Source organism: Nomascus leucogenys, chromosome 23, assembly GCF_006542625.1.
Source record: "Nomascus leucogenys isolate Asia chromosome 23, Asia_NLE_v1, whole genome shotgun sequence".
NCBI classification, from domain to species: Eukaryota; Metazoa; Chordata; class Mammalia; order Primates; family Hylobatidae; genus Nomascus; species Nomascus leucogenys.
In genome coordinates this window covers 23,488,240-23,509,996 of record NC_044403.1, presented here as the reverse complement: position 1 = coordinate 23,509,996, position 21,757 = coordinate 23,488,240, and the positions used below count along the sequence as shown (strand labels likewise).

General features: G+C 35.6%; 1 protein-coding gene across 8 annotated transcripts in view; it reads left to right on the top strand.

The window, feature by feature from the left end:
- KLRF1 (killer cell lectin like receptor F1) overlaps window positions 1-17,825 on the top strand; it is a 44,802-nt gene extending 26,977 nt beyond the window's left edge. Inside the window, exons 1-6 of one of the 8 annotated variants that reach the window (XM_003265465.4) lie at window positions 338-480; window positions 5,172-5,270; window positions 6,148-6,297; window positions 14,608-14,747; window positions 15,118-15,230; window positions 17,238-17,825. In XM_003265465.4, the coding sequence (XP_003265513.4) occupies window positions 396-480; window positions 5,172-5,270; window positions 6,148-6,297; window positions 14,608-14,747; window positions 15,118-15,230; window positions 17,238-17,346 (696 nt within the window). In that variant the 5' untranslated portion in view covers window positions 338-395 and the 3' untranslated portion in view covers window positions 17,347-17,825. Of the gene's footprint in view, window positions 1-337; window positions 481-5,171; window positions 5,271-6,147; window positions 6,298-14,607; window positions 14,748-15,095; window positions 15,231-17,237 lie in introns of those variants that run through there. The other 7 variants (XM_030804601.1, XR_004028288.1, XR_004028289.1 and 4 more) reach the window with 7 other exon arrangements.
- The last annotated feature ends 3,932 nt before the right edge of the window (window positions 17,826-21,757 follow it).

The following is a 21,757-nucleotide window of genomic DNA, read 5'->3' as shown; positions in this document are numbered from 1 at the left end:
GGTAATTCAAATGACATAAATATTTAGTCTATAACAAAAGGCAGCTATATATTATTTACCTCACCTCAAAAAAGGGCATAATTTCCATTCCCTTGACTTTAAGGGTAAATTAAGAGAAATTTGTAAAGCGCTCAAAAGAATATTCAATTCAATATGTGGTGGACAGTTGAGAAATTATGTGTTATCTATGTCATGGGAAAGCAACTTTTAAAAACAAAACATTTCCTCTGAGGTTTTCACAAATAAATGAAACTGTGAACCCTCATATGTACTGTGAAAGGACAATTTGAGTAGCGTCTCTGATTAGCAGCAGATTTATTATTCTTTCCTCATTTCATGTTATACTTAATAAAACAAAACATACCTGTATACACACAAATTCACTCACACTGAAGATGCAAGATGAAGAAAGGTACATGACATTGAATGTACAGTCAAAGAAAAGGAGTTCTGCCCAAACATCTCAACTTACATTCAAAGGTATGGAATTTAATTTTGCTTTTCAGTTGGTGTGAATTAACATAGTAGTTTCCCATATTCTGTTCCATTGTGTTACTGGACTGTTTCAGTATTTGGGTGCTTTTCTTTCTCTGTCTCTGTATCTCTCTCCCCTTCCCTCTCTTTCAATATTAATAATGATTTAAAAATAACAACCACTCTTACTATGTAAGAAACACCAGTTGCAGGCACTATACAGAATGTTTTGTCTATGTTCCTTCATTTAATCTTACAAATTTCCTATGAGATACTCTCTCTCTCTCTCTCCCATTTATCAATGTGGAACTAACACTTACTTGTAATATTTTGTCTGATATAATTTCTTAAGGACATTCTCTGAGGAAATATGCACACTCAGTTAAAATTAATAATTTCAAATTAGTGAATATTTGGTGCCATTCACCTCCTTATCATTCATAGAATATGGTGTTTTAATGCTTTTTTTTTTTTTTTTTGAAACGGAGTTTCACTATTTTTGCCCAGGGTGGAGTGCAATGGCACAATCTCGGCTCACTGCAACCTCTGCCTCCCAGGTTCAAGCGATTCTCCTGCCTCAGCCTCCTGAGTAGCTGAGATTACAGGGGCCCGCCACCACGCCCGGCTAATTTTTTGTATTTTTAGTAGAGATGGGGTTTTACCATGTTGGCCAGGCTGGTCTTGAACTCCTGACCTCAGGTGATCCGCCCGCCTCAGTCTTCCAAAGTGTTGGGATTACAGGCATGAGCCACCACGCCCAGCCTTTAATACTAATTTTTAATTCAACTTCTCAAAAACTTTAAAATATGATTTTCACCAAGTTGACTCAAAATAAAGTTTATACACCAGCAATCAACATTTTAATTTGCTACTTCAAGCATACCCTCCATACATAGTGCGATTCCATCATGCCACCTTAATGTGATTTGGCAAAAGAGATAAGCAGAAATTAAAGATACAAATACTCACAGTTATAGAGACTGTCTGTTCTGTTCTGTTGCTTTCTAAATATTTCTCTTTTAATAACTTCACCCATGAAAATTTTACTTATCTCTTGAGTCCTTCCGCAAGTATCATCCATCACTGATTCATCTTAGAGTTTCATACGTGCTATGTATAAGAAATTTATTGCTTCTTTCATGTGAATTTTTAGATTCCCATATTTTCAAATCTTTACTTCCTACACTCAATTTTTATTTCATTTTTGGAAACTAGAGATATTAAACCTGAAAGACTACAACATGTAGTGACTTCTCTGCAGACTTTTTTCCACACTGTTCATAATTGTCTCTCTGAAGCAAAAATGTGCAGATTTTCAGCTCCCAGATATTTAAGCAACACATACTAATATTTATGTCTTGTACCTTTAGCTAATATTTATTAAAGCTTGAGGTAAGACATATTTTATGTGAATTACATTGACAATGTGAGCCTTGGGGTTGTGATGTTCATTCATTTAACTTAATTTTGTGATGGCATATTTGTAAATCTTTTCTCATATATTGAAAAATCTTTGTTGCCAGTGATAGTAAGAAATTACATAATTGCTCTATCCCACTATACATATGTAGTAGTTTCAGAATCACTATAGAAATAATATTATAATAATATAGTTACTTAAAACAGATTAAAATGTTTTGCAGTTTTAAAAAATCCTTAAGATATATTCCATTGAGCACGCATAGTTAAATGTTTTAAAATCACTTTAAGTAATTCCTCTCTCTATAGTGAAGACACTAACAATACCTAGTTGGATTCCTTTTCTTCATTTTTTGTGGATTTTTTTTTTTCATTTTTGCTTAACTTATTTTATGGTAGCATAAAACATTTACACATTTTCAGTCAAACTTATATAATGAGGGGCCAAGTGTGGTGGCTCATGCCATTAATCCCAGCACTTTGGAAAGCCAAGGCAGGATGATCGCTTGAGGCCAGTAGTTCAAGACCTGCCTGGGCAACAAATCAAGACCCCCCATCTCTACAAACAATAGAGATAAAAAAATTAGTCAGTCATGGTGGCACATGCCTGTAGTCCTAGCTACACAGGGTGCTCAGGTGGGAGGATCTCTGAGCCCAGGAGCTCAAGGTTACAATGAGCTATAATGGTGCCACTGCACTCCAACCTGAGCAACAGAGCGAGACTCTGTCTCAAATAAATAAATAAAAATTTTAAAAGTTTAAAAAATTACTTTCAGAGAAATCCACCTTGCATAAATCCAGCACCCTTCATAAAATTTACCACTTTGTATTTCTATATTTTCAGTGTTTACTTAGCTATTCTCACTCTTTTGTTCTTTCAAATAACTTTATAAAAAATTATTCAGGCTCACTTATCACAAACAACAAAAAATAAAACAACCCGATGTAGCTTTTACATCTAAATTACTTCCTAGTCTGTCGTTAAGCTTAGGGAGAATTTATATTTTTGACACATAGTTTTCTTATCCAAGAACATGATCAAATTAATGTTACTCAGTTTTCAGTTAGTTTAGTTTTGTTTTGTTTGTATTGGGTTGGGACACTTGTTGAGTTTCTGTCTAGTTTTCTTTTTGTTTGTTTTTTTTGGTTAACTATCCATGAGTAATGAATTTCTTTCATCTATGTTTTCACAGTGGTTACTGGATTATACAGGGTACTGATTTTAGTATGTTATTTTTATAAATGCAGCCACTATTTTTTGTTTCTGGAATTATAGTATTTTTTCAATTGATTCTTTTATTTTACCAAATCTGTACTCACATTACCTTCAAATAATTTTACCTTCTTTTTCTAATATTTCTACCTGTAATTAGAATATTTTGTCTTCATTGAATTATATATTACCTCTTCATATTAAAAAGTAGTGGAGATTTGAGCTATCTTTCTTTTTCTGGACTTAAGCAGAAAAGCTTCTTTCAGTTTTCTCATTGAGTAAGATGTTAGCTTCATTAGACATAAAAATATTATGTTGAACAAGTATCTATTAATTTCTGTTTTTTAACATGAAGGTATGAGATTTTATCAATTTCATTTTTTACATCTATTGAGATGATGATAGATTTTTTCCCTAACTTAATTAATGTAATATTAATATGGATTTCCTACTATTGAATGATCTTTATATTCCTAGAATAAACCAATCATGGTTATAATATATTTTGGTTGCTGATAATGTATTTACCATTTTTGTATAGACATTCATAAGACTGATTTTGGTTTTTTATTTTATTATTTCTGGTTTTGGGTGGTTAAAAGGCTTGTGTTTTAACCATTATAAGTTAAATTAAACCATTTCCTTGTAGGAGAAAACACAGGATACTTACTTTCTCCATTATTCAGCATCTTTTTAATTTTTTTTTACTTTTATTTTTATTTTGTTATTTTTTTTTGAGATGGATTCTCGCTCTGTCACCCAGGCTGGAGTGCAGCGGTGCGATCTCGGCTCACTGCAACCTGTAGTGCTTAGGAGAAATAATGAGTCTGAGCTGAATTTCAATTGCTTTCCACAACTTTTTTTTCCTAATGTTTTCTGATAATTATTTTTTAAGTTTTAAAATAAATATATGACTTTTTTAAGACACATGCTTGATTTCTTGGAATTTATTGCTTATCAATATTAATATATCAAAAATTCAAAAATAATCTCAGAAATGTGGAGTATTCATTAAATGAATTTTGATAAAATTATTTTAATATCTTTGACAATGTTATGATAAGAGAAAACCTGCAAACTATTTATCTAAAATATCATTCTATAGGGTTCATCATGTGCTTTCTTGACAGGGCTTGACAGCGTCAAATGTAGTTTCTCTATTTTCTCAGGTTTAAAGAGTATTTAGAATCTAAATTTCAGCATTAGTAATTCAATTTATTGACTGAACAAGAATAATAATTTCGGTTACAATAGAGGATTCTTATCAATTATTATGATAGATTTACATAAATTATCTTTGATAAGGACAAAGTGTTTCACTATAGATATTCACTTATTCAGTATAACATAATTATTCGTGTAATTTCATAAGTCAGTGCCCAGCAGACCTAAATCCTCTGGATGAGATTCTCTACTGTCTGTCCAATGATAGCAGTTTCTTGAACAATAATCATTGAACAAGCGCTCTTACCTTAAACCTGACAGTGTAAGTATATGAAAAATACAACAGTTCTTAAAAGTTTAGCATGTAATAATAAGATGAAATATTATTCACGACTTACGAAGGATTATAGGGTTTTTTTTGATTAAAATAGCAGGATACCTAAAGCCATATTTAGTTCGGATTCATCCTTAGTAAATAAAAAAGGCTCAAAGGACTGACTTGTAAATGTTATATTAATGATTAATGAGAAAGTGTTTATGTGGATATACATGTATTATCTGTAAATGCATGTGCACGTGCGTGAGTGAGTGTGTCTCTGTAATGGTTGGAAAATTATTCAGCGTATAGAGTAAAATTCTTTCTACAAGTTAACAATGTTAAATATTAGCAATTTCTTAGGATTTGATATGACACGTATCATAGCTTCTGACCATCCAGAGTGTTATCATTATTAAATAAATGTATATGTTTTTCTATTTACTTAGCCTTCATGCTTTTGATTGCCTAATATCTTTTGAAACCCAAAACTAATATTTTATACAATCCTATTATTACAATTGCTGTTATATTACTTCCTGGAAACATACTTTTCTAAACTAAGTCATGTGATTAATGTCTCAGATTATTCAGTGATGTTGCACTGGTATAAAATCTTACTGGGAATATCTGGAACCGTGAATGGTATTCTCGCTTTGACTTTGGTCTCCTTGATCCTGTTGGGTAAGTTTAGAAGATCTTAATTAAATAAAAATATGAAAAATGTTTACTTGTCTCTTATAAATCTTTTTATAATTATTCATTCATTCTTCACTACATTAACCAAGATTGAATTAGAAGCTACTGCATGTAAAGCTCTATTAGTACACTCCACAGTGCTATATTTAATATGCAGTCGAATCAGGTAAGTACCTTGTCCTCAAGTGGCATACAGTCTAATACGGAGAAAGGAGAGTATGTGTAGAGTGTGTGTGTGTGTGGGTGGGTGTGTGTGTGTATGTGTGGTATTTGAAACCATTTTTCTGTGTTTCTTGGATACTTTAATAGATAAAATTTTACTGTTTTGCTGAAATATTTTAATACATTTTATCTAAGGTTGCATTTAGTTTGCTTTTCCTTTTGCCCAACAAATATTCACTGAACAACTACAACACTCCAAATATTACAAATTCCCCAGAATTTTTAAGAAAAGAATAGTCAGGGTGAGGAATGTGATATTCTAGTGGGAGAAGCACGTATTAAGTAATTATGGTACAATGTACTGAATACAGTATTGGAGGCTGCAGCAAAACATTAAGAAAGGATGAAAAGAGCCCATATACTTCCCAGAGCAGAAACTTGGCTTTATTTACTATTGTATTACCAGTTCGTAGGAATGCCTGGCATAGAATAGATTCTCACCAAATATGTGTTGATAAATGAATTGATTGTATAATATTTTGAATTCTTTCCATCAGTAGACATGAAAAGTTTAAAAAGATCCTAGTGACCGCTTCAATTATTTCTTGTTCCAATCATGAGAATCATTCCATTGAATGTGTCTCTGAGACATTCCATAGAGAAGATATTTACCTAACCTTAAAATAGTCCTGTATTCAAGTTTCTCAGGGAGTATTGCTAAAATGCCAAAAAGGAAGTTATTCAAATACCACTGAGTATGAGGATATTGGAGACCTAAAAGTGAATAATGGCACAAGAAGAAATATAAGTAATAAGGACCTTTGTGTTTCGAGATCTGCAGACCAGACAGGTATGTCTCAAGGCTTTGGCTTATCCTGGTTTTAATCTTTTGGACTCTCTAAATGTGAAGTATTTTCGAACAGGTACGCAATAGATTAAACTAACAAGTAAAGGTTTGGTGTAAGTCTACTTTTCATTCAAAACTCGATTTAGATATCTTTAAACTTGTTGCAGTGGGAGAAAATTGTAAAACAACATAAGAAATAGGCTGTGCCCTCCAGGAATTTAAAATGCAGTTGATACATATAAATATGGAAAGTTAGTTGTTACTAAAAAGCAGTATGTAAATAGCCATCCTTATTTGTCACTTATTTATTCTTCTTTTTCTGAAATACAGACTGGATAAAAGTCAATATTTTAAAAATTATTCATTACGATTTTAAGCTTAGAAATTCCAGTCATACAGAATTTTGAGAATATTACCTTCTATTTTTAAATGTTTAACTTTTTTTTTTTTTGAGCAACAAGGCTGTTTATTTCACCTAGGTGCAGGCGGGCTGAGTCTGAAAAGAGTCAGCGAAGGGGAGACGGGGTGGGGCCGTTTTATAGGATTTGGGTAGGCAAAGGAAAATTACAGTCAAAGTGGGTAGTTCTCTGGCGGGCAGGAGTGGGGGGACACAAGGTGCTCAGTGGGGGAGCTTTTTGAACCAGGATGAGCCAGGAGAAGGAATTTCACACGGTAATGTCATCAGTTAAGGCAAGGACCGGCCATTTTCACTTCTTTTGTGGTGGAATGTCATCAGTTAAGGCAGGAACAGGCCATTTTCACTTCTTTTGTGATTCTTCAGTTACTTCAGGCCATCTGGGCGTGTATGTGCAGGTCACAGAGGATGCGATGGCTTAGCTTGGGCTCAGAGGCCTGACATTCCTGCCTTCTTATAGTAATAAGAAAAATAACATAAAATAGTATTGAAGTGTTGGGGCAACGAAAAAAAAATTTTTTTGGGGGGGGTAGCATGGAGAGATAATGGGCGATATTTCTCAGGGCTTCTTCGAGCGGAATTAGGGGCGGAGTGGGAACCTAGAGTGGGAGAGGTCAAGTTGAAGGAGGATTTTGTGGTCGGGGTGATATTGTGGGGTTGTTAGAAGGAGCATTTGTTGTATAGAATGATTGGTGATGGCCTGGATATGATTTTGTATGAATTGAGAAACTAAACGGCAGATACGAGGTCCGAATAAAAGAAGGAGAAAAATAGGTATTAAAGAACTAAGGATTGGAAGGACCCAGTACATCCAATTAGAGAGTGCCCAAGGGCGTTCAGCGTAATTACTTGCTTGGTTGGCAAGTTTTTGGACCCTATCCTTGAGTTTTCTTATGTTGACATACACCAGGCCAGATTGATGTAGGTAGAAACAACACTCTTCATTTAAGGATATACAGAGTCCTCCTTTTTCAGCAGTGAGTAAGTCAAGGCCTCAGCGGTTTTGGATGATAACTGCAGCCAAAGAATCAACTTGGGCCTGGAGGACTGATAAAGTTTGTGATATGTCTGTGATGCTAGCAAAGAAGTCATTAGAAAGGCTACGGAAAGTCGTGACAGAGGTTGAAATGCCTGCTATTCCAGTACTGAGAGCAATAGTGGAGGCAGAAAGTCCTAAACCAACAAGCAAGGGAATTAGTGGAATAAGTCTTTTTTTGTCGTGTTGGTGTCATGAGGGGAACAGGGAACTCTTCGGTCCTATTTGCAAATTGAATTTTGGGATTAAGGAAAACTAGTGTGCATGTGCCTGTCCAATTAGCAGGTAGACACATGTAGGTAGAGGATCCACAGAGGAAGAAGAGACCTTGTGTGAGGCAAAACTGGAGATGCAAAGTAAAAAGATGAGAAGGAGTGCTGAAAGGGGTGTCTTGTACCCAGACTCCTAGGGATCCAGCTAGAGTGGCAGCCGTCAGAGGTTGTAATGGAGACTGATGGGGTAACTGCGTAGAGGGGGAGGTTCGATTTTCATGGTGTATGAGAAAATGTTGAGTGTCTACGAGCAACCTTTCACTGTTATTTTCGGGGCTGGGTATAAGTAAACAAGAAGAGGGCCTGGGAGGAGGGTCTGACTAGCAAGGGGAAGGTAGCCAAGGATGGAGTGAGATACAGGGTAAGTGTCTTCCTAAGCAATAATTACTGCTAATGTTTTTAAGTTTGCCAGTATTGATAGAGGGCTTATCTGTAATACAGAGCTGGAAGGCTCCAATTGTTTCAGTGACGTGTGTAGTTGGGCTTTGGAGATGAAGAGTAAAGGAACATCGAGAAGGTGAAAGATTACCTAGGGGAATTCCGGTGGGTCTTTGCCGAGAGATACTTAAAGGAGCGGCCACAGGAATAGTAGTTTGTGTTGGGAGAGGTCCAAATATGGGGGGAGTAGAGTTGATATAAGGAGAAAGGTTTTTAAGTAAGTGCGGAGGAGGGCGGCAGCTTGCTGATGTGAAATGTCTGGGGAGGTCTTGCTGGACCTGTCTAGAAAGTAAATGAGTTCATCAGGAGGGTAAAGGTGAGGGCTGTTAAAGGAAATTCGGAGGTGTAGGGAGACAGGAGATGCTGCCCAGTCTACATGTAAGGCGGGGACAGGTGTGTAGGTGCTGGAAGAAAGGGAAATGCAAAGCCAGCAGTTGTTCGCTAAGGAGAGATTAGAAACGGCTAGGAGAGAATGAGTAAGGTTGGTAGTGTGGTGGAGATAGCTGGGGAGAGGTAGAGGGTGACATAAGAATGGGAATGATCCCTTCATTCTATTAGGTCTGTTCGTCCTTACCCTACTTTTTGCAACAGGGCTTTACGAAGTCACCCCCACTGCTTGGACTGAGCCCCCAAAACTAGTCATCCCTACTATCTTCTGTCTAGTCATACTCCTATTCGCCATTCTCAGTTACTTATAAATGCCCTACTCTTGTTTACACTGCTGGTTTACACTGTTTCTCCAAGCCATCACAGCTGATATCTCTTGGCGCTATCCCCAAACCGACAGTCTTAACTCCCTCTTAGAGTGGATAGATGATCTTTGCTGGCAGGGCACCCTCCAATACTTTCACCCTGATGAAGTTCTATTCTTTACTTTTAAGTTTAACTTTTTAATACTTAACTGAAAATTTTGACATTTATTTTATTGCATGAGATGATATATTATGACTTTCCAGATAAATGTATAATTATTATAAAAGGATTTTTTTCTAATCTACTAGTTCACATTGCCTCCTTTATCATAGGTGAAAATTTTATATATTTTATGTTCTACTTATTGACACTCTCTTCATTTGGCTTATCTGTCTGTTTTACAGGTGTATGTCCCAAACCAATAGATATTGTAGCTTTACCTCATATTTTATTGTCTCCCCATCTGTAATGTCTGTCATTGTGTTGGGTATCATTGCAATGACACCTTAGAAAAGTTAAGGCGGCTTTGGTAGGTAAACATGGAATCATGTACATGTCATTAAACATTAATTAAAGTAGGTATAAATACTGTATATTGAGCTATAATATATTTATTTCCTATTCCTTTTTTTAACTGAGGTACAATTCGAAAAGTTGAACCTTTAAAAGTAAACAATTTCATGATGTTTAGAACCTTCAAACATTGTGAACTACCATGTTTATCTGGTTGAGAAACTTTTCCCAAAAATAAATCCCTTACATACCCAACAAGCAAATCACTCTCCGTTCTCCCTCCCCTTAGCCTCTGACAACTACAAATCTACTCTCAGTCTATATGGATTTACCTATTCTGGATTTTCATGGAATAGAATCACACAATATTTGGCCTTAGGCTTCTTTCACTTAGCATAATGTTTTTAAAGTTCATCCACATTTTATTCCTTTTTATGGGTGAATAATAGTCCATTGTGTGTGTATATCTATAAATATAGATACATATATATTTATATGTATCTCTATATCTATAAATACATATATATTTGTATGTATCTCTGTATCTATAAATATTTATAGTTTTATGTATATCTGTAAATATAGATATGCACAATGTTTGTGTGTGCAGAGCTTAAAGGTCAGCCAAAGGTGCGATCTTAGGACCTTTTCAGGTAATTTCTGAGCATGCACCCAGCCCAGGGCTTGTGCCTGGCCTTCCAGATTTTCAGGATTATGTGGGAGCTTTTCAAAGTCCTTATTCCTGAAACAGCTCATTCCCCAGCTTTTCCTCTCAAGCTTTTCAGTTAGTCCTATTGTTTGTTCTAACTGTTATACCTTGCCTCATGTGACAAAAGCTAACACATTCAACTTAATTTTTACAAACATCCTTTGGTAGCCTCATGGCAGATATCTAAGTCTTCTTTACTAGCAGTGATATATACTGCTAAAACAATTCAAGAGTCCATAGATGCTCTGGATTTCATAGAAACTCATGAAAAACAAACTCAGTTACATGTTGTCTGCTAATTCTACACATAACACCTCACCTGACTTGAATAAAAATTACTACTGATAGCAAGGCCACCTCTTTGCTAGGCCAAACAAACCACCTACAGCCAGGCCCCTGCTTCAGGGTGAGCCCTGAGAACAAGAGAGTTTATATTGGATCCCAAAAGACAAGTGGGTTCCAGGTTGGATAATCTCTGGTAAATTGGTGAAACAATTACAACACTTACTAGGGTTAGATGACAACAGTGCCAGTCTACTCCTTAGTTTCTGGAGGCAATCTTTCCTTCTGCACCTCCCTCTGTATCCATGAGTGGCAGGATCCCGCTCCCACATAGGGATATGGTGGGCATGAAAGCAGGCCTTTTCTAGTAGACGTTCACTCTTTTACCATATTAATTGAGGTTGAGTCTTCAAAACATAAACAACTTTGACCGGCTCTGACCGACTCTTAGACATGAATGCCCAAATTCCTCTTATTCCAGGAAGCACTCATAAGTTAAAGTGATTTTTCTGGGGGGTGAATAGCTTTGAGGAAGGGTAAATTAAAGGGGCAATTCCCTTCTCAAATATTAAAATTGGCCCCATTTTGCTAAAAGATGCTTTCATCCTGGTTGTCCCCCAAGACTATTCCTTTGCTCATCCTTGAAATGGACCTTCTCAGTCAGCACGTGATCTCATGGAAAGCTTTTACACTATTGGCGGGCACCATGTAGTGGAAAACAGTTAATCTTCCCCGCCAGTGTGAGTGGTAAATACTCCAAGATAACAAGCAAGGCAAAGAATTGCAGGATTGTGGTCTGTTATTGCTGACTTTGTCAAAGGAATTCTATTCTTTACCATGTTGCCTTTTAACTTCCTGGTATGGCACATGTTTAAAGCCACTACTAGAGAATGAAGGCTAACTATAGACTACAGGGAGTTAAGAAAAATTATTCCTTTTATTAGAGCACCTCTACTACATAATTGCTTTAATGAATGACCTTCAAAACATGGGTAAATAGTTTGGGTACAGATTTAGCTAACATGTTTTATTTAGTAAAAATTTTTCAGGAGAATCAATCACAATTTGCCTTCACATTTACTTGGTTGCTGCTATGAACTGAATTGTGCCCTCCCCCTAATTTATATATTAAAACTTTAATCCCCAATGTGATGGGATTTGGAGACGGGGTCTTTAGAAACTAATTAGATTTAGATGAGGCCATGTGGCTGTGCCTTACTCGGTTTGGGGTGCCGCAGCAAATTACCATAAACTAGGTTGCTTATAAACAACAGATATTTATTCCTCACCGTTCTAAAGACTGGAAGACTGAGATCATGGTGCCAGCGTGATTGGGTTCTGGTGAGGGCCCCCTTCTCTGTTGCAGACTGCCAGCTTCTCATTGTAATCTCTCATGGCAGATAGCAGAATGACTGAAGTTATCTCAGGACTCTTAAGATTACTAATCCCATTCTGATATCTGTTGTTGGCTCCCAAATTCCCACCTCCTAATACCATCATATTGGGAGGCAGGATTTCAGCATATGAATTTTGGGGTATGCAAATATTCAGTTCATAAAGTTTTACCTCTGAATTCCCAAAATTCATGTTGTTCTAACATGTCAAATGGAAAAGACAACACACCAAAAGAGAAAGATATCAGATAGGAGTATTATATTCAGAACATAGAAAGAATACTTATAACTCAAAAACACAACCCAGTTAAAACTGAGCATTTAAAAATGAATAGACATTTCTCCAAAAAACACTATACAAAAGGCCAATAAGCACTTGAAGAGATGTTTAATATGATCATTCATTAGGGAAATGTGAAATCAAAAGCAGGGTGGAAAGCCACTGCACACCCTCCAGGATGGCTATAATCACACAAAAAGAGCAAGTGTTGGTGAGGATGTGGAGAAATTGCTCACATATTGCTGGTAGAAATGTAAAATTTTATAGTACTGTGGAAAACAGTTTGATAGTTCTTCAAATTATCACATGACCCAACATTCAAATTTTAGGTATATATTTAATAAAATGGAAGACATATGTCCTTACAAAAATTTGTACATGAATGTTCATAGTAACAATGTTCTTAATAGCCAAAGAATGGAAGCAGCTCAGATGTCCATCAGCTGACGAAGAGATAAACAACATGCACTACATACATGTTATGAAATATTCTTACAACCATGAAATAGAATGTAGTACTGATACATGCTACAACTTTTATGAACCTTGAAAACATTGTGCTGAATGAACGAAAAAGCCAGATACAAAAGGCCACATATTGTATGATTCCATTTGTATGAAAGGTCCATCATAGTTAAATCCATAGTGACATAAAGCAGGCTAGTGGTTGCCAGGGCTGGGGGAGTAGAAGATGAATAGTGACTACTTAGTGTTTATATGTAATGAAAATGCTCCAGAATGAGATAAGTGATAGTTGTACAACATTGTGGGTGTATTAAAAGCCACTGCATTTGCACTTTAAAGTGGCTAAAATGGTGAATTTTATGTTATGTGAAGAAAAATAATCAGAATAAAAAATAAATAAAAAGAGACAGCTTGTAATGGGCCGTAAGTTAAAATAGTTATATTGGCCTTTACGTATATTTTTATATATATCTCACTTTTTCTCAATACTATGCCAAAAATCTCAATATTTTCCGTCTAATTTAATTTACCTTAATATTAAGTTAGGAAAATCAAAGAACTTCATAATATTGCAGTTATTAAGAGGTTGAAAATAAAGAAGTTGAAAATAAATTGTTATTCTTGACGTAATCATTTAATTATTAATTAATATTAAGAGGGAGAAAGGGATACACACACAAAACTACAAGCAGAGTGATTTTAAAACTTTGTGTGGTTTTTACTTGCATTTCCTCTAATGATCAGTGATGTTAACCACGATGAGGTACTAACTCACACCAGTCAGAATGGCTATTATTAAAAAGTCAAAAAATAACATGCTGGCGAGGGTGTGGAGAAAAAGGAATGCTTATACACTGGTGGTGGAAGCGTAAATTTGTTCAGCCATTATGGGAGACTGTGTGGCAATTCCTCAAAGACCTAAAGACAGAAATACCATTCAACCCTGCAATCCCATTACTGGGTATATACCCAAAGGATCGTAAATCATTCTATTATAAAGACACATGCATGTGTATGTTCATTGCAGCACTATTCACTATAGAAAAACACGGAATCAACCTAAATGTACATCAATAGTAGACTGGATAAAGAAAATGTGGTACATATATACCATGGAATACTATGAAGCCATAAAAATGAATGAGATCATGTTCTTTGCAGAAACATGGATGGAGCTGGAGGCTATTATCCTTAGCAAACTAATGCAGGAACGGAAAGCCAAACCTTGCATGTTCTCACTTATAAGTGGGAGCTAAATGATGACAACACAGGGACACATATAGGGAAAAAACACACACTGGGGCCTAATTGAGGGTGGAGGGTGGGAGGAGGGAGAGGATCAGAACAAATAACTAGTGGGTACTGAGTGCTACTTGGATGTTGAAATAATCTGTACATCAAACCCCCATGACACAAATTTACCTATGTAACAAACCTACACGTATACCCCTGAACTTAAAATAAAAGTTAAAAAAAACCTTTATGTGGATAAATTCTAAGTGATACAAATTATATTTTATCTAATCTCTTAAATAGCTATTTTATTTTGTGCATGCTATTTTAGTCAATATAATAGATCTTGCATCAAAAATCCCATTATGTCTAGGTTTTGCTTCATCTCATTAAATTAATTGTCTTAATTCCCAAGGACCATCATTTGTGTTTTGGCCATCTTTTGTGTCTGGACAATTTGCTATGAGTGATTTTATTGTAGCTCAACTCTTATTTATACAATATATAAGTATTGTTCTTATGGCCAATTTTCAGAGATGCATATGTAATTTAATTTCATTTTGTTTTCTACATTTCTCTGTAGTACTATGCCAATCAGAATGGCTCAAATACCAAGGGAAGTGTTATTGGTTCTCTAATGAGATGAAAAGTTGGAGTGACAGTTATGTGTATTGTTTGGAAAGAAAATCTCATCTACTAATCATACATGACCAACTTGAAATGGTAATTGGTCTAGTATCAGGGTTATGGCATCTTTGCAGTAAAAAATGGCTTTCCTCAAATATCTTTGCATCTTTGCATTAAATCATCATTTACCTTGATTATGGAGTTTTGGGCACCCTCTTAAATTTTGTATTCCAAGCGAGTGTCTCACTTCTCATGCTAGATCTGGCCCAAATTCATATATTCAACTTGCAATTGTGTGTGTGTGTGTAACAGATATGTGATATAATGTGTGTATAAGTAAGATATGAATTGATTACCATAAGAATCCCCATGCAGAGTGCTTTTTTGCAATAACATTTAAAATATTCAGTGTGTCTGAATTGCTAAAATATTTTGTTCATTTAGTCCCTCATTGTCCACATTTTAGGCTTTTATACAGAAAAACCTAAGACAATCAAACTACGTATGGATTGGGCTTAACTTTACCTCCTTGAAAATGACATGGACTTGGGTGGATGGTTCTCCAATAGATTCAAAGATGTGAGTCTTTCTTAAAAGGCAATCTGATTTATTGTTTATTGTAGAATATGTCTCCTCCAGGTTCACCAAATTCAACTCTGAAATAGTTACTGGTACTACAGAATTCAAAAGAATGAAAATTAATTTAGTATTTACAGGAGTAATGATGGATATTTTGATTTGATTTTTAAAGAAAAAGGATTTGAAAATGGTGGTTTATGATTTTAAAATTTCTCACACTTTATATAGAAAAGTAGATTGAATCAATGCAGTCTCCTATTTTTAAAGGTCTCAATGTTTGCTTTAGCCATCTTCGGTAATAAAATAAAACCAGTGTGCATTTTTGTGTTATGTGATTATCATAGTGTCAAAATGCAAATGATATATACAACATAGAACAAGATTCTCCGTAAGTCTCTGAACAAATGCATGGAATTATTGATTTCAAAAGTTCTGTCAACATTTTTGTGTGCATTATTTTATAATAAAATATTTAATTAAAAATACAAACAGTAAAACAGGTAAATTCAAAATCCTATTCCTATGTTAGTAGGCAAGATAATGGTCACCAAAGATGTTCACATTCTAATTCCAAAATGCTGTGAGTGTGTTATTTTATATGGCAAAAGAGCCTTTGCAGGTATAATTAAATAAGGAATCTTGAGATAGGGATATTATGCTGGATTATCTGGGTGGTCCCAATTAAATCACAAGACAATCCCAGTTAAATCCTTAGAGGAGGGAGGAAGCAGAATTAGAGTCATATTGGGAGATATGAAGTGGAACACAGAGATTCATACGATGTGAAAGCACATCTGTGTGTGAGCCAAGGCACGCAGGTGGCCTCAGATTCCTCCCTAGTACATCCAGAAGGTGACTCTGCAGATGTTTTGATCTTAGCCCTATAGGGCAGTCTTGGGCTTCTGATACTCATAAGTGTAAGATAATAAATTCGCCTTGTTTTAGGCCACTAAGTTTGTGGTAATTTGTCATTGTAGTGATAGAAAAATAGTACATTATACTAACCAACTTAATGGTGTTATTGTATTATTTTCCCCTTATTTCTATTTCATCATTAAATATTACATATTTTCTATCTGACTGCACTAAATCAATATAAAAAGTGAATAAAAAACGTTATTTGGAATGAACTATAAAATTATGGATGTGTGTCATCTGAGAGCAGAGTTGTGTCACTGAACGTCATGAAGTTGCCAAACTTGGTTTTGTCTTCATTTCAAATCCATTCATCACTACCCTTTAGGGTTGAGTTTTAACTCTAGATCATGCTTGGAGTTTTTTGTCCATAATATGTTCAATACAAAATTTGAATCTAAACTTGGACAAGGTGTATTTTCTAATATGAAAATTCAGTGCTTACTTGCCTTTATCAATTTGGAAGCTTTGAAGATCATGTTCACCTTTTCCAAGATTCTTTCTTGAACTTTTTCCACAGGTCAAACAAATTTATCAGAATATATCACTAACACTACATTATTTTATTATTTTATATATAAGTGTGTTAATATTTTTAATATATTACATTATAAGTAAATAATGCAATAAGTATGCAATTTATTATTTAGGTCATGCACAGGTCGCTTTGTGTATTGAGTTCTTTACAAACATCAATTCATATAACTGCTAAACAATATCATGAAGTATTATTATCATTCTTATACAATTAGATATAAGAAGGCAAGAGAGGTTGTTAAGTGAGGTGTCCAAACGGAGTTAATCTTATTTTAATCTAATTGAACTGCATGGGGCAAGAGAAGGAATACTAGAATGGGAATGTTGAGGGAAATTTATTCTTACCTCTGTTAGTTGCAGACTCTCTGGCAACTCTTGACCAACCACAGCTAATAAGGCTAAGTTACAGTTATTGTAATCGTTAGTGAATCCAAGTATGTAAAAATGCTCTGAAATTTTTAATAACTTTTTTACTTAAAAGATGATATTAGCAGAAGACAAAATGGATGTCTTCAGCAACAATGATTAACAAAGTATTTATTCTCTCTTCCCTAGATTCTTTATAAAGGGACCAGCTAAAGAAAACAGCTGTGCTGCCATTAAGGAAAGCAAAATTTACTCTGAAACCTGCAGCAGTGTTTTCAAATGGATTTGTCAGTATTAGAGTTTGATAAAATTCACAGTGAAATAATCAATGATCACTATTTTTGGCCTATTAGTTTCTAATATTAATCTCCAGGTGTAAGATTTTAAAGTGCAATTAAATGCCAAAATCCCTTCTCTCTTCTCCCTCCATCATCGACACTGGTCTAGCCTCAGAGTAACCCCTGTTAACAAACTAAAATGTACCCTTCAAAATTTTTACATGATAGTATAAACCAATGTGACTTCATGTGATCATATCCAGGATTTTTATTCATCGCTTATTTTATGCCAAATGTGATCAAATTGTGCCTGTTTTTCTGTATCTTGAGTTTTAAATTCTTAATAATGTCCTAAACAAAATTTCTTATATTTCTAATGATTGAATTATAATGTGGGTTTATACATTTTTTACCCTTTTGTCAAAGAGAATTAACTTTGTTTCCAGGCTTTTGCTACTCTTCACTCAGCTACAATAAATATCCTGAATGTTTTCTTAAATAGTAGCACCTTTATTTCTATGATAGAAGCACTAAAAGTAGAATTTCTAGGTAAAAGTGTTAAATGTGTTGTTTTATATTTTATACAATTTTTGTATGTTGCACTTTTCTTTCCTAATTTAGAAGCTTTCAAACTTATAAGAAGATATTAGGTGCAGAAAAAGAATATACTTATTTCCTTGAGCAGTGGTTTGTAATTCTCCTTGAAGAGGTCCTTCACGTCCCTTGTAAGTTGGATTCCTAGGTATTTTATTCTCTTTGTAGCGATTGTGAATGGGAGTTCACTCATGATTTGGCTCTCTGTCTGTTATTGTGTATAGGAATGCTTGTGATTTTTGCACACTGATTTTTTACCCTCAGACTTTGCTGAAGTTGCTTATCAGCTTAAGGAGATTTGGGGCTGAGATGATAGTGTTTTCTTTTTTCTTTTTTTTTTTTTTTGAGACAGAGTCTCGCTCTGTTGCCCAGGCTGGAGTGCAGTGGTGCAATCTCGGCTCACTGCAAGCTCCGTCTCCTGGGTTCACGCCATTCTCCTGCCTCAGCCTTTCTAAATATACAATCATGTCATCTGCAAACAGGGACAATTTGACTTACTCTCTTACTATTTGAATATTCTTTATTGCCTTCTCTTGCCTGATTGCCCTGGCCAGAACTTCCAGTACTTAGTTGAATAGGAGTGGTGAGAGAGGGCATCCTCGTCTTGTGTCGGTTTTCAAATGGAATGCTTCCAGTTTTTGCCCATTCAGTATGATATTGGCTGTGGGCTTGTCATACATAGCTCTTATTATTTTGAGATACGTTCCATCAATACCTAGTTTATTGAGAGTTTTTAGCGTGAAGTGGTGTTGAATTTTGTCAAGGGCCTTTTCTGCATCTATTGAGATAATCATGTGGTTTTTGTCATTGGTTCTGTTTATGTGATGGATTACATTTATTGATTTGCATGTTGAACCAACCTTGCATCCCAGGGATGAAGCTGTCTTGATTGTGATGGATAAGCTTTTTGATGTGCTGCTGGATTCGGTTTGACCGTATTTTATTGAAGATTTTCACTTCGATGTTCTTCAGGGATGTTGGCCTGAAATTTCCTTTTTTGTTGTGTCTCTGCCAGGTCTTGGTATCAGGATGATGCTGGCCTCATAAAATGAGTTAGGCAGGATTCCCTCTTTTTCTATTGTTTGGAATAGTTTCAGAAGGAATAGTACCAGCTCCTCTTTGTATCTCTGATAGAATTCGGCTGTGAATCCATCTGGTCCTGGGCTTTTTTCAGTTGTTAGGCTATTAATTACTGCCTCAATTTCAGAACTTGTTATTGGTCTATTCAGGGATTTGACTTCTTCCTAGTTTAGTCTTGGGAGGGTGTATGTGTCCAGGAATTTATCCATTTCTTCTAGATTTTCTAGTTTATTTGCATAGAGGTGTTTATAGCATTCTCTGATGGTAGTTTGTATTACTGTGGGATCAGTGGTGATACCCCTTTATCATTTTTTATTGCATCCATTTGATTCTTCTCTCTTTGCTTCTTTAATAGTCTTGCTAGTGGTCTATCTATTTTGTTGATCTTTTCAAAAACCAGCTGCTGGATTCATTGATTTTTTGAAGGGTTTTTCGTGTCTCCATCTCCTTCAGTTCTGTTCTAATCTTAGTTATTTCTTGTCTTCTGCTAGCTTTTGAATTTGTTTGCTCTCGCTTCTCTAGTTCTTTTAATTGTGATGTTAGGGTGTCAATTTTAGATCTTTCCTGCTTTCTCTTGTGGGCATTTAGTGCTATAAATTTCCCTCTACACACTGCTTTAAATGTGTCCCAGACATTCTGGTATGTTGTATCTTTGTTCTCATTGGTTTCAAAGAACATCTTTATTTCTGCCTTCATTTTGTTATTTACCCAGTAGTCATTCAGGAGCAGGTTGTTCAGTTTCCATGCAGCTGTGTGGTTTTGAGTGGGTTTCTTGTTCCTGAGTTCTAATTTGATTGCACTGTGGTCTGAGTGACTGTTTGTTATGATTTCAGTTCTTTTGCATTTGTTGAGGAGTGTTTTACTTCCAATTATGTTGTCAATTTTAGAATAAGTGCCATGTGGAGCTGAGAAGAATGTATATTCTGTTGATTTGAGGTGGAGAGTTCTGTAGATGTCTGTTAGGTTCACCTGGTCCAGAGCTGAGTTCAAGTCCTGGATATCCTTGTTAATTTTCTGTCTTGTTGATCTTTCTAATATTGATAGTGGGGTGTTAAAGTCTCCCGCTATTATTGTGTGGGAGTCTAAGTCTCTTTGTAGGTCTCTAAGGACTTGCTGTATGAATCTAGGTGCTCCTGTATTGGGTGCATATATATTTAGGATAGTTAGCTCTTCTTGTTGCATTGATCCCTTTACCATTATGTAATGCCCTTCTTTGTCTCTTTCTATTTTTGTTGGTTTAAAGTCTGTTTATCAGAGACTAGGTTTGCAACCCCTGCTTTATTTATTTATTTTATTTATTTATTTATTTATTTATTCATTGCTTTCCATTTGCTTGGGAAATACTCCTCCATCACTTTATTTTGAGCCTGTGTGTGTCTTTGCACATTCAATGGGTCTCCTGAATACAGCACACCAATGGTTCTTGACTCATTATCCAATTTGCCAGTCTGTGTCTTTCAGTTGGGGCATTTTGCCCATTTACATTTAAGGTTAATATCATTATATGTGAAATTTGATCCAGCCATTATGATGCTAGCTGGTTATTTTGCCCATTAGTTGTTGCAATTTCTTCATAGCGATGATGGTTTTTGCAATTTGGCATGTTTTTGCAGTGGCTGGCATTGGTTGTTCCTTTTCATATTTAGTGCTTCCCTCAGGACCTCTTGTAAGGCAGGCCTGGTGGTGACAAAATCTCTCAGCATTTGCTTGTCTCTGAAGGATTTTATTCCTCTTTCACTTATGAAGCTTAGTTTGGCTGGCTATGAAATTCTGGATTGAAAATTCTTTTCTTTAAAAACGTTGAATATTGGTCCCCACTACTCTTCTGGTTTGTAGGGTTTCTGCTGAGGGATCTGCTGTTAGTCTGATGAGCTTTTCTTTGTGGGTAACCCGACCTTCCTCTCTGGCTTCCCGTAACATTTTTTCCTTTGTTTCAACCTTGGTGAATCTGATGGTTATGTATCTTGGGGTTGCACTTCTCCAGGAGTATCTTTGTGGTGTTCTCTGTATTTCCTGAATTTGAATGTTGGCCTGCCTTGATAGGTTGGGGAAGTTCTCCTGGACAATATCCTGAAGAGTGTTTTCCAACTTGGTTCCATTCTCCTCGTCACTTTCAGGTACATAAATCAAACATAGGTTTGGTCTTTTCACATAGTCCCATATTTCTTGGATGCTTTGTTAGTTTCTTTTCACTCTTTTTTCTCTAATCTTATCTTCTCACTTTATTTCATTGAGTTGTTCTTCAATGTCCGATATCCTTTCTTCCACTTGATCGATTTGGCTATTGATACTGGTGTATGCTTCACAAAGTTCTCATGCTGTGTTTTTCAGCTCCATCAGTCATTTATGTTCTTCTCTAAAGTAGTTATTCTAGTTAGAAATTCATTTAACCTTTTTTCAAGATTCTTAGCTTCCTTGCATTGGGTTAGAACATGCTCCTTTAGCTCGGAGGAATTTGTTATTACCCACCTTCTGAAGCCCACTTCTGTCAATCTGCTCCTTTAGCTCGGAGGAGTTTGTCATTACCCACCTTCTGAAGCCTACTTCTGTCAATTCGTCAAACTCATTCTCCATCCAGTTTTGTTCCCTTGCTGGTGAGGAGTTGTGATCCTTTGGAGGAGGAGAGGCATTCTGGTTTTGGAATTTTCAGCCTTTTTGCAGTGGTTTCTTCCTATCTTCATGGATTTATCTACCTTTGGTCTTTGAAGTTGGCCCCTTCTGAGTGGACGTCCTTTTTGTTGATGTTGATGCTATTCC